This window comes from Anabrus simplex, chromosome X (genome assembly GCF_040414725.1).
Source record: "Anabrus simplex isolate iqAnaSimp1 chromosome X, ASM4041472v1, whole genome shotgun sequence".
Taxonomy (NCBI): domain Eukaryota; kingdom Metazoa; phylum Arthropoda; class Insecta; order Orthoptera; family Tettigoniidae; genus Anabrus; species Anabrus simplex.
In genome coordinates this window covers 164,405,154-164,417,393 of record NC_090279.1, presented here as the reverse complement: position 1 = coordinate 164,417,393, position 12,240 = coordinate 164,405,154, and the positions used below count along the sequence as shown (strand labels likewise).

Sequence of the window (12,240 nt, the reverse complement as noted above, 5' to 3'; positions counted from 1 at the left end):
GCTCAGCCCGGCAATTACAGATCTGTTGGTTCTACAATGTCTTTAAATGTTTACTTCATTTATTGTTTACTGTCAGTTCCTGTTTGTTTTCGTTTGGTAAAAATTCCATGGAGGAAGGGTCCTAACCCGCAGTAACCCCTCCCTAGCTACCCCCCGCATATAGGTCTTATGGTGATGATGGGATAGGAAAGGGCTAGGAGTGGGAAGGAAGCAGCCAAGGCCTTAATTAAGGTGCAGCCCCAGCATTTACCTGGTGTGAAAACAGGAAACCACGGAAAACCACGGCTGCCGACAGTGGGGTTCGAACCCGCTACCTCCCGAATGAAAACTCACAGCTGCGCGCTACTAACCGCACAGCCAACTCGCTCGGTGTACGTAATATGAATATATATTTGAGTGATTCAGTGTTCCAAATTAAAATGTAAATACTGTAAATTATTTAAAGGAAAAAATCTTCATTATTATCAGCATAACTGCACGAGTTACATCAGAATTGAAATGTTTAGCTTATCACGTAGTGTCGTGCGCGAGCAGTGTCTGAATTAGCGTGGAATCGCATGCGAGTACTCGATTCCGTGGGATGTAACAAACACGTTTGGCACTCCACAGCAATTGAGTCATTATGAACCAGCAGTAGAACACTAGAAGTTCAAAATACAGTGGAACCTCGATTATCCGTTCCCGGAAAATACGTTTTCCCGGAATATGCGTTCAAATTACGCGGTCCCGCGAGCATCGTAATTAAATCACGTTGTAAAAGTCCCGCATTATCCGTTCCTCGAAGAAACGATTTCCCGGATCAACCGTCCAGAAATTCCAGTCCCATCAATGCTAAATCCTCTATCAATCGTTTTTTAATAAACTGTATCTCACGAAAGGACAGCTATGGAATATTTATGGATCACTGCGATAATTAAAGCAAGTAGGGCCTACTGTACCGGTACTGGAAAAGCAGTCGGCGGTGAACTTGCATAAGGGACCATCTTAGCATCGCATTCGGGTGGTATTGTTTAGAGAATCTTGGAAAATTATAAAGCAGAGAGTGGCCACAACAATTGCAAGGAGACACGGCGCATTTCGACAGCTCTGCTTGAAGACAGAACGAGTTTCGTCAAATGTTCGCACTTATAAAACGTCCATATTATGTCCAGGGTTAGGTGTTTATATTTTGACATTTTTTCGATCGTACTGCCGAAGGGGTTTTCGGCACTTCTCAGGGCACTGCAGAGTAACTGGGCTTTCAGGCAGGAATCGAAACTGCTCCTTCTTAACACAAATTCAGTATTTTTGATATTATCGTACATAATTATGTTAGCGAGACCAAAACGGACGTTGCACCTTACATTTAAAAAAAAGAAAGCCATGGAAGGTCTTGGGATTGCCTATTACTGTTTAGGTTCTAATGTAAGACTGGGAATTTTACGTTTTCGTGTTAAAATACCAAAACCCGCAGTTGTTTTATTTGCGCACGTTACATTTTAAATGGTTGGTATCATTTCAAACTCGTACTGACATGAGCAGTGAGCGCGCTTTCCAGATGACCTCAAGGTCACGAATAACCGTAATTTCTGAAGTTTTGATATTTCTTTTATCTTTCCAATTTGATTGGATTTGTGACGCGCATAATTGAATTTAATGCATTCGAGAACTTTTAAGAATCGATACATACATTCGAAACCATGTTTTCGAGTTCAACATAACCTTTAAAAGTCGATGTAGGCCTAATTTGCGCGGTACGAGATTTCCAGAAACTGACTACGAACAGTATACCGGAGACCAAATTACAATGAAAGATTAAGAAATGAACGGATTTCGCCATCATTTTGGGTGCTTTTGTATCTAATGTGCTTTATTTTATTAGATGAGAGAATTAAAAACTACTTTTGGTCGATTGTCGTTTGGCTTGGCGTTGTTAGATTTATCGAAGAGTTTGCTAGCGTAATCAAAGTTGCTGAACTGAAAGACGTTTTCATGGGAAAATGACGAAGATTCTCCTGTAAAATTGAATATAAAGTATCGAGATTTTGAACTCGCGTACCGGTAATTAATGCACTTTCGCGGCCTAACATGCCCGCTTCTCATCCAGAGGGCCCGGGTTCGATTGCGATCAGGTCAGGCAATTTTACCTGGATGTAAGTCTGGTTCCAGGTCCACTCAGCCTATGTGATTACCTTTAATTGTGGAGCTATCTAATGGTGAGATGGCGACCCCGATCTACAAAGGCAGGAATATCGGCCGAGAGGATTCGTCGCACTGACCATGCGCACCTCGTAATCTGCAGGCCTTCGGGCTGAGCAGCGGTCGCTTGGCAGAAAGTCCCACTGGGGCTGTAGTTTGGTTTGGTTTAGGAGTTTTTGTAAGATTGTAATTATACATATTTCATTTTTGTGATGTTTAGCCAAATTGTATGATGGTTTTCATTCATTCCCGGATTTTCCGTTTTCCCGTATTGTACGTTTTATTTTCATGGTCCCTCGGAAAACGGAGAATCGAGGTTTCACTGTAGTCTGTTATGTCTTCTTCGTGATAACACTAAATAGTTCAATTTTGCAGTTAATATCTACCTGTCTTATTATTGTTAATGCCCTGAGGGGAATAAATTGAAATGTTATCATATTCATTTTTGACGTTGTACTCCCTGCCCAACTACTCATTCCTGCCATTCGGCCGACGAAAATTTCTGGGGAGAACACTGCGCTTCTATTAGACAATTACGCCCACTCGCCATTGCAGGTATTACGCTCCCTGTAACCACTTCTCTGCGCTCCTATGCCTCGGTACTCTGCCATGAAGTCTTAAATTATACTCCCTGTACTTCAATGAATCTTTTGTCAATATAAGTAGTAGAAAGGAACAAACAAATTACAAATCCACTCACATATGGAGAGATGGAAATATTCTACTTAACTCACACTTCCCAAATCAAGACTGAAGATCAGTCAATGATTGTTAATGCCTGCTTGCCTGATGATGAACACCACTTGTGAAGATGGCCCTAGATTTGAACTCTGAGGAACTGACAACCATGGGGACGACCGAGGAAGAGATGGCTTTACCCACTATGGGAGGATGTGCGCTTGGTGAGCATTGGTCCAGTTGACACAAAAGATCGGAAGTGATGGAAAGCAATGCGCACCCTGCAGTTACGAGGGGTAAATGCAAGGGAGAAGAGTCACTGATTTCATTCTCTAGGGCTCTAAGTGCAGATGGATTGTTATCTGTTGTCCAATACCATATGTCACCATAACATGCAATCAACAGGAACTCCACTTGTCAACTAAACACTCATTCCACACGCTTACCGCTAACCATGCTCACTGCGCTGCCAGACTGTGGACTCCATCCCCGTCACTCGGAAACAAAGCAAGCACTTCCCTAGTCTAGCTCCAGGGCAGCACCAGCTAAAGAGCTGGTAAATTTTCGCTACCTCTCCCTGTATTATTATTATTATTATTATTATTATTTACAAAGATGGGTAGATCCATCTATTTAAGACCTCTCCCTGTAATAAGTATAAAGTTAGCTACTTGTTCAGTGAAGATCTCCTGGGTGAAGATCTGCTTCATGCGGGTCATGTTGTTGGGTCGTATGGGCACCTTCATGCCCAGTGTGGAGCACACCAGTTCGCAAATAGCACTTAGCTGTTGGCTGTGGAAGTGGATAGCCATAAGGAGCAGCATTTCGCCGAATGACGCAGTCACACCACTCGCACTGAAATGGAAGAGAAATCTGTGCTATAATACTTTGTTGCTGATTAGTTTAAAAGCAAGCTATATCTTCGTGATAAGTAGAGTTTGTGGTACTTATCATCTGTCATATAATAAATATGCCTTAAAACAAAAATCCCATACCATAACCCACCTCATGGGCCTCACCCAACCAGCTGCCCAGTCTGATGGCCTGCAGATTACAAGATGATCCATGGTCAATGCAACAAATCCTCTTGGCCAATATTCTTGGTTTTCTAGAACTACCTCACCATCAGACAACTCCTCAGCTGTTAAAAACGCAGGCTGAGTGGACCTCAAACCAACCTTCATATCCAGGTATAAATTCCTGGCCTGGCTGGGAATGAATCCGAAATCTCGAAGTAAGAAACAGGCTTGCTACCCCTAGACTGTCGGGCTAGCTAGTATGCCAAACACACTTCACAATTTGTGTTTCCAGTTTTTAAGATGCTTACAAAGTTTAGCTGTTCTGAATAAGTGAAAAAATTCATAATACAAAATTACTCATTTGCTGAGAATTAATTGTTTTCTGTAGAAAAATAAAATGAAGTTCACAAAGCTGTAGAAAATCCTCGAAAGGGGAAATTCCTTTACCATTAAAATAATGACATTAAATAATTAATTTTAACTGTTATCACCACTACATAATATATAACAGACATCGAAATTGTTACTAAGCTAAACCCATCAAAACATGATATTCAGTGGAGTAAATATTTAGTAACGGATTTCCTTTACATGATACTTCTTTTTGCCATTATTGCAACTCCAATGGCTTTAAAAGTTTGCACTCTTGACACGTCAATGAGCTACGTCTGTTTTAGCTGTTGCTGGATGGCGGGGATAGTCTGTATTTAGTATTAAGTTTGGAGTCAGGCTGCATTACGGACATTATAGTACTTTGCCAGTGTGTGGAATAAGGTTGCCAATGAATAAGTGCAATGCCTGGAGTGTTCTAACGTGTCCAACAATCAATAAGGTAATATATGGTTTGTTATTGGACATTATAAATTTTCCAGTTAACTCATTCCTGTTGCCAGCATTCAGTCCCAGTGTCCCAATTTGGGCTTATCACTTGGTAACTAGCACACCTACGAAGAAGCACAGCTAGTGTATGTAGTGGAGGCCACTCCACACACTACTTGGAGCCACAGGCAGTGCCAGTGCACTATGAGAGACTTAGTCTCCTTTACAAAATATGATGCCTTCTAGGCCATCAGATGATATAGATCTCTATTCCCATAGAGAACTTGAAATATTTGAATTTACTCATTCAGGACAAATATTTCAAGTTCCGCTTGGGAATGAGGTGGCGTGTTCAGGCACGCATTCAGGCACATGGTGGCCATTTTTAGGATTTCTTGTATTACAATGCGGTATACCTGCTGTGATGACAGGTACTCGCAAGGAATATGCCAGGTCCCATACCATGTTAGAAAATCTATAACTTTAAAAAAATCGACCATAGAGCATATGTTCATAGGCATCTTTTGTGCTGTTTTGGGGTGTGCTATCCATACCCACCCAACTCCCAATTACTCCCCACACATTTGGGAACACACCCTGTCTAGAGACCTACACTTTGCAGTGTCTGCCGCTGAACTTTACTGATCACTATACAAAATGGCTAGAGAATTGGAAATTGTCATATCAGATGGTATTACACCAGCTCAAAGGATCAGAAAACTCTGTCCTGTATTATCTTCTCTTGTTATTTCCAAATCTTGACAATTTTTGTACGTTCTTCCTACAATGAATCTGGTTCTGTTTAGGACTTATGAAATGATCAACCCACAACTTTTGGATTTTGCCTGATGCTCTATCACTGAGCTAGAGTGGCCTGGTCATGCCTATTCTGTTGGCTACGAAATCTGAAAATTGTGGGTTTGATTCCCACCAGTGTCCATTATGTCATTGTTGTTCTGTACCTAATTTCTCTTCGGCTTGTACCATAACGTATTCAACACAACTATCAAGTTTATCTGTGTGGTTCATAATTGTAATCATCGTCATCATAACCCTGCTTTCCCCTTATTCTTCTCCTGCCACATCAGGGCATTTATGGCACTTCTCCACCTTCCTCTCTCCTTGGACCATCCCCATTCCAGCCTTTCGTCCCAGTCCAGGTTTCTTCTTCTTACACTCCTCTTCATCAAATTGATCCACCTTGTTCTTGGTCTCTCTCTCGCTCTCTTTCCCTCAAACTTCGTCTCCATCATCTGTTTTGGTATTCTTTTTCTCCTCCATTCTCTTTACACGTCCAAACGATCTTAGTTTACTCCTATAAATTCTCTCATTTAGGTTTTTCATTCCGACCTTCCTTCTCACACCTTTATTTCTCAATCTGCCTTTCTCTGTCTTTCCTATCATACTTCTTAGGTACCACATTTATTAACCTCCCTAGCATGCGCCCCCCACTGGTCTGCTACAGTCACAGCATGTATGGCGCAAGGGTGCGCTGTGACATTTGAAACACCCGCTATGTGTATTTCATAATAGTTATTTGCTTTATTGTAAAATGGCAGGAAGAGGCAACTTTCAGATATACTCCGAGTTATCCATTATTGCCAAGAGATGCCGCATATATTCACAGTCGTTTATTTTTTTAAAATTCTGCACAGATGTTTCAAGATTGTTTGTAAACATGGCAGGTCCTGGCAGAGTTGTTGGTGATGCAGAAATAGCTCATTCACTCATTAGTAATTGTGGGGAAAGTAATTCAGAGTGTGAGAGTAATACAGAGGATGAGTTTGCTATAATGCCAGTGAAGATAGTAACGCTGATAACATAATTAATGATAATACGCCAAGAAAAGCAAACGCATGGGATGACTACTACACAAAGTCACATTACTGATGTGCAGCTGTCCATGGAAAATCAAGTGAGCTTGTGTTTATAATAATTTATGTAATATGTTATTGTGCATTTTTGATATTTTTTGCCTGCCCATTTGGAAACTATAGCAAAATTCATTATGATACCGCACTCACCATTGGGAGTACGCTAGAAATAAAGCATGGTGTGGGTGCAGCCTGGAGTTTAACAATGTCACGCTTGAGGGATTAAAGCTACATATGAAATTTTAAAAATGTTTAAAAACGTCATTGTATACAAGTAAATTTACTCAGTAAGTCATAACTTTAAATTATTCTGTTTCGATCAAGGTTCATTCTTTCTTGCTTAAATTTCAATAAACAAAAGAGAATTAGACAAACCTCTCAAAGTAGGCTTCCTCACGCACAAGCCACTGCACCCACTCAATGCTGCGCTTCTCATGTTCTTGTTGACCGATGAGGGATGGACAGGCTATGAGCATACACAGGCCAAGAGAGACAAAACGCACCCCAGCTGGAGATGGTGGAGGGTGTGATGTAAGCAGCTGGACTATCAGAGACACCTCTTCTTCCTGGAATCTAAGAGCAAAACAATAAAATTACTTCATGATACCCTCAGACTACATGCATCAAAGTTAAAACACTAGGAAGTAGGATAGCACGAACATAATAGAATTACTAAACAGTGTTCCTCTGATCCAAACATTTTTTTTTTGGTACTTGCTTTACATCGCACCGACACAGATAGATCTTATGGCGACAATGGGATAGGAAAAGGTCTAGGAGTGGGAAGGAAGCAGCCGTGGCCTTAATTAAGGTACATCCCCAGCATTTGCCTGGTGTGAAAATGGAAAACAACGGGAAAACCATTTTCAGGGCTGCCAACAATGGGGCTCGAACCCACTATCTCTCGGATGCAAGCTCACAGCTGTGTGCCCCTAACCGCACGGCCAACTTGCCCGGTACGATCCAAACTGATATGTCATTGCAAGCAACAGAGTGGAACAAACAAGAGACACATCAATCCAATTATAGAGAGACGAGAACATGAATTAACGTATTTACAATCATACTCTGCACCATTTGTCAAAGTGAAGCACAAACCGTAACTACAGTACAGTGTGTAGGGTAGATATTTCCTTGGTTTATTGCTGTCACTGTGTAAATAATACATGATGGTACAATTTATGTTAATATAGGCAAAGATTTCTGGAAAAGGTGTGCTTCCTACTGAAACCTCGATTTAAGGTAAACCCTCATTTTAAGGTTTAAAAAATCAGGTCCCTGTATAAACATTAAATAGGGGTTCTACTGTATATAAATTTCTTTATAAGATGGCTAATGAAAGCCATCAAAAAAATGTTCATTTTCTAAACATTGATAGCCATACACCCTTAGAACAGGGATAGATCCTTACAATAAAGGCTTTCTGACACAATAGTGTGATATACCAAAACTTACTTAATGCCAGCAATACCTCGGAGAGCACAATAGAGACGTAACAGAGCGGATGCTTGTACTACACATGAATCTGGTAACTGCTGGTCCATCGAAAACAACACCACGGTCTGCAACCTTCGTAGCAGTTCGTCTCGCAGGAGCTGAAGTGCAGCATGAGATTCACCTTTTCTCTGTAACAGTAATAATAATAATAATAATAATAATAATAATAATAATATGGTCTCAGCAACCACGTAATAATAATAATTTGTTTTACATCTCACTTAATACATTTCTATGGGGTTAAGATCAGGGCTTTGAGCAGGCCAGTCCAGCATATCTACCCGATTTTCTTCAAACCATGATGTAATGGTCCTCGCTTCGTAGACAGGAGCATTATCATGCCGATACAGAAAAGGTCTGATTCTAAACTGTGCGAAGCATGCTGTTGTCTAAAATGTTTTCATAAACACCTGCATTCATTGGTGCCATCAACTAAAATTAATGATCTGAGGCCAAACTAGGAAAACAAGCTCCAGACCATCACACCACCCCCACCAAATTTCACTGTTGCCATAACACACTTGGGTAAATACTGTTCCACCAGGCATCTGCCGGTCCACAGACACACAACCCTCTGAGCGCCACAGCATATGTACTGTGACTCATCACTCCATAAATCCTTTTTCCACTGCTCCACACACCAATGATGGTGTTGTCTGCACCACTCTAAGTGCTATCGTAAATTTGTTCACCTGAGTCCTGTCGCCTCTCATCGGATCGATCTGTCACCGACTTATAACGGAAGTGTTCTGCGATAACCAACAAGGATGTCCAATGACTGGTTCGTACAGTACGCTTTACAGTTCGGCTATCACTATCAGTTAATTTCTTAGGCCTACCAGAGTGATAATAGGATTTAGTACTTCTCGGATGTTTCCATTTCAAAATAACATCACTAACAATGGACCTGGGTACATGTAACTCCGGCGAAATACCTAAACTTGGGGGCCCCTACGATCATATCCCATCCAAGCTCACTCAATTCCTCTATATTGACTTATACTAACAGAAAACGTATATCTGATGTTGACGCGTTGTGCTGCAGTTATATACCCTCAGACGCATTCAGTGGGGGCGTTCGGAGACTTATGGTTATATGGTCTATTTATCAAAGATATATCCGGCTCCGTGGCTAAATGGTTAGCGTGCTGGCCTTTGGTCACAGGGGCCCCGGGTTCAATTCCCGGCAGGGTCGGGAATTTTAAGTCGTCGGTTAATTTCACTGGCACGGGAGCTGGGTGTATGTGTCGTCTTCATCATCATTTCATCCTCATCGCGATGTGCAGGTCGCCTATTGTTGTCAAATCAAAAGACCTGCACCTGGCGAGCTGAACATGTCTTCGGACACTCCTGGCACTAAAAGCCATACGCCATTTCATTTCATCAAAGATATTAATTCATTATCTAATATTGAATGAAAAATCAATTGCTCATGACTAAAATATTACTTCCACTCTAGCAGTCCAAAAAACTAATCAGGCCCAAAAATGTACGACAACTGAGAAAGTTGGTCATGTGATTATGGGCAGGCAGCTGTGAGCTTGCATTTGGGAGACAGCGATTCGAACCCAGCTGTCAGCAGCCCTGAAGACGGTTTTCCGTGGTTTCCCATTTTCACAGCAGGGTGTACCTTAGTTCAGGCCATGGTCTCTTCCACCCCACTCCTAGCCCTTTCCTGTCTCATCGCCACCATAAGACCTATCTGTGTCGGTGAAATGTACAGCAATTTGTAAAAAAAATAAAAGTACAACACTTCATAATAGAGTAGATACTTTACAGGAATGTAATCTCACCTTCTGGCCATTGCGGACGAAGAGAGCAAACCAGTTGCGGACTTGCTGGTCATTACCCAAGAGTAAGCCGGAAACAAATGCAACCATATCTCCTCCGGCATCGGTGCCCATGGATCGGCCTGAGTGTTCCAGGCTCAGTATGATTGCTAGAGCTGGCATTCGACACAGTTCTACCTATAAAGAGAGGTTCAAAATGTATTTTCCACTAGGAACACAAGAAAGAAATGTAAAAGGAAAAATGTACTAATTTAAATTGTAATAGAGGAAAGGAGAATAACATAGCCCAAACAGAAACAGAGCAGAAAGATAAAAAGATCATAATCCATGAAAAGATAGAGAAAACAAAGATGGATCACAAAACCACACAAAAGATTGAGTGATAACGTAAGTATGGAAGCAAAAAAAACAAAAACAAAAAAGGCATTTACTTGCGTATTAGACCACAACAAGCTTTCATATCAAACACAACTCAGCCACACCAATAACAAAAATATAACATCACTGCACAGCTACAAATGGGAAAGGAGCCACTACTTTGAACCCAATGCCACTCAAAAATTTTACGGACGTCATAAGACAACATGATCTGATTTTAACAAAGCTACAAGATTCAACACACAGCAGAGCTGAACATACATATTTTAGCCTAATTCTATCCATACGTCTGGCACCCTTTTTTAAAATTGGAAAGTGTTTTTATTTATTTACATAGTTTACGCCCACATTGGAGCACTTAAATCAAACCCAAATACATTTATGTTAACAAAGAATTAACTGAAGACTTAGCTTGCATCATCTTCTTCCTTTCCCAAAACCTCTTCATTCTGGCTGACCTTTCTTCATCAGATATGACATATTGTTTGTGTTGTACAGTTTTTAATGACAATCTTATTTGTTTGTTCTTGAGAATCCTTTTTTCTTCTCTATTTTCAATTTGCTTCATTGTAATATTCAGCTCTTTTATTCTATGTATATGCATGAAGACAAAATCTTTTATACATACAACGTGACAATTTTACAAGCAAATCATATCACTTAAACTCCAGAAACAGCAACCAAGTGTACAACTATGTAAATAAGACTTGAACACAGAAGTCAACCAATGAGCTGAACAACACGCACAAGACATGAACGTTCATGTGCATGAAGTGTTCCTACATATACTGTATTTATCTTTTATATATATGTTAGTTTTAAGTAGAGCTGTGTTTTATAAACTAATTTTAAGACCTAAAGCATATAATTAAAGACATACAATTGCATTGTCGCACATAGTGACATACATGCCAGTTCCCATTTCGACATGTCCCATTCGGATGTGACCAAATGTTTGTTATCATATGGCATTCCCTAGACAATGTAATCTTAATCATAGCTCCATGATATAGATGTGAATGTATTGTTCAGCTGAAGATCCTATGTAGGGGGTCGAAACCGGTACTGTAGCATAATAAGTGCAATAAATAAGTATTGATAGGTGGAAATCCTTTCCTATTTCTAATTGTGTAGTTCGTCAATATGGAGATGAAGATTATAGATTACGACTGTTAGTTCTTCATTAAAAATAATCAATATTGGTGGATCCATAAAATTCTTGATTCGGGAGTTGAAGTCTGTTCATTAAGGTACACAAGGTACACAAGTCGATTTGTGGTTTTCTCAACGCCACAAAAAACAAAACAAAATTGTTGAAGCCAGGAGCCAAAGAATTTCATATTCAACCTAACATGATCAAATATTGATGCAACCAAAAAGACAAATAAAAGTGTGCAGTTCTTTCGTAGTACCAAAATGGTAAATATGGAAGATCAACAGGCTACCGAAGTGCGAGAATATGATGAGAAATGGCGGTTTTGCTGTAACTCATTATCTGACTGAAATGAAATGTCGTATGGCTTTTAGTGCTGGGATATCCCAGGACGGGTTCGGCTCGCCAGGTGCAGGTCTTTCTATTTGACGCCCGTGGCGACTTGCGCGTCGTGATGAGGATGAAATGATGATGAAGACAGCACATACACCCAGCCCCTGTGCCATTGGAATTAACCAATTAAGGTTAAAATCCCCGACCCGGCCGGGAATCGAACCCGGGACCCTCTGAACCGAAGGCCAGTACGCTGACCATTCAGCTAACGAGTATGATCTGACTCAACAAAGATCATAGGAATTGGCAAAATTATTGAATCTCAGTCGATAAAAATAAACGCACTTTTCTTTTCGAATTTTTATAACAAAAATGAAGGGAGCCCCTTTTATGTGAGGAAGAATTTGTACTTGAAAAATGAGACAAATGGTATATGACTTACCATAACTTAAAAAAATTGGAAATAGTGTACAGCAGTACTTATTTGCGGTAAATGGAAAAAAAAAGGGGGTCTAAGAAGC

At 40.5% G+C, this 12,240-nt stretch overlaps 1 protein-coding gene across 1 annotated transcript in view; it reads right to left on the bottom strand.

The window, feature by feature from the left end:
• The window catches only part of IntS2 (integrator complex subunit 2), a 109,554-nt gene that overhangs the window by 60,546 nt on the left and 36,768 nt on the right, over positions 1-12,240 (bottom strand). Inside the window, exons 5-8 of the mRNA XM_068230522.1 lie at positions 9,859-10,032; positions 8,024-8,193; positions 6,944-7,141; positions 3,528-3,711 (exon numbers count right to left, since the gene is read on the bottom strand). Coding sequence (XP_068086623.1) covers positions 3,528-3,711; positions 6,944-7,141; positions 8,024-8,193; positions 9,859-10,032 — 726 coding nt within the window. The remainder of the gene's footprint in view (positions 1-3,527; positions 3,712-6,943; positions 7,142-8,023; positions 8,194-9,858; positions 10,033-12,240) is intronic.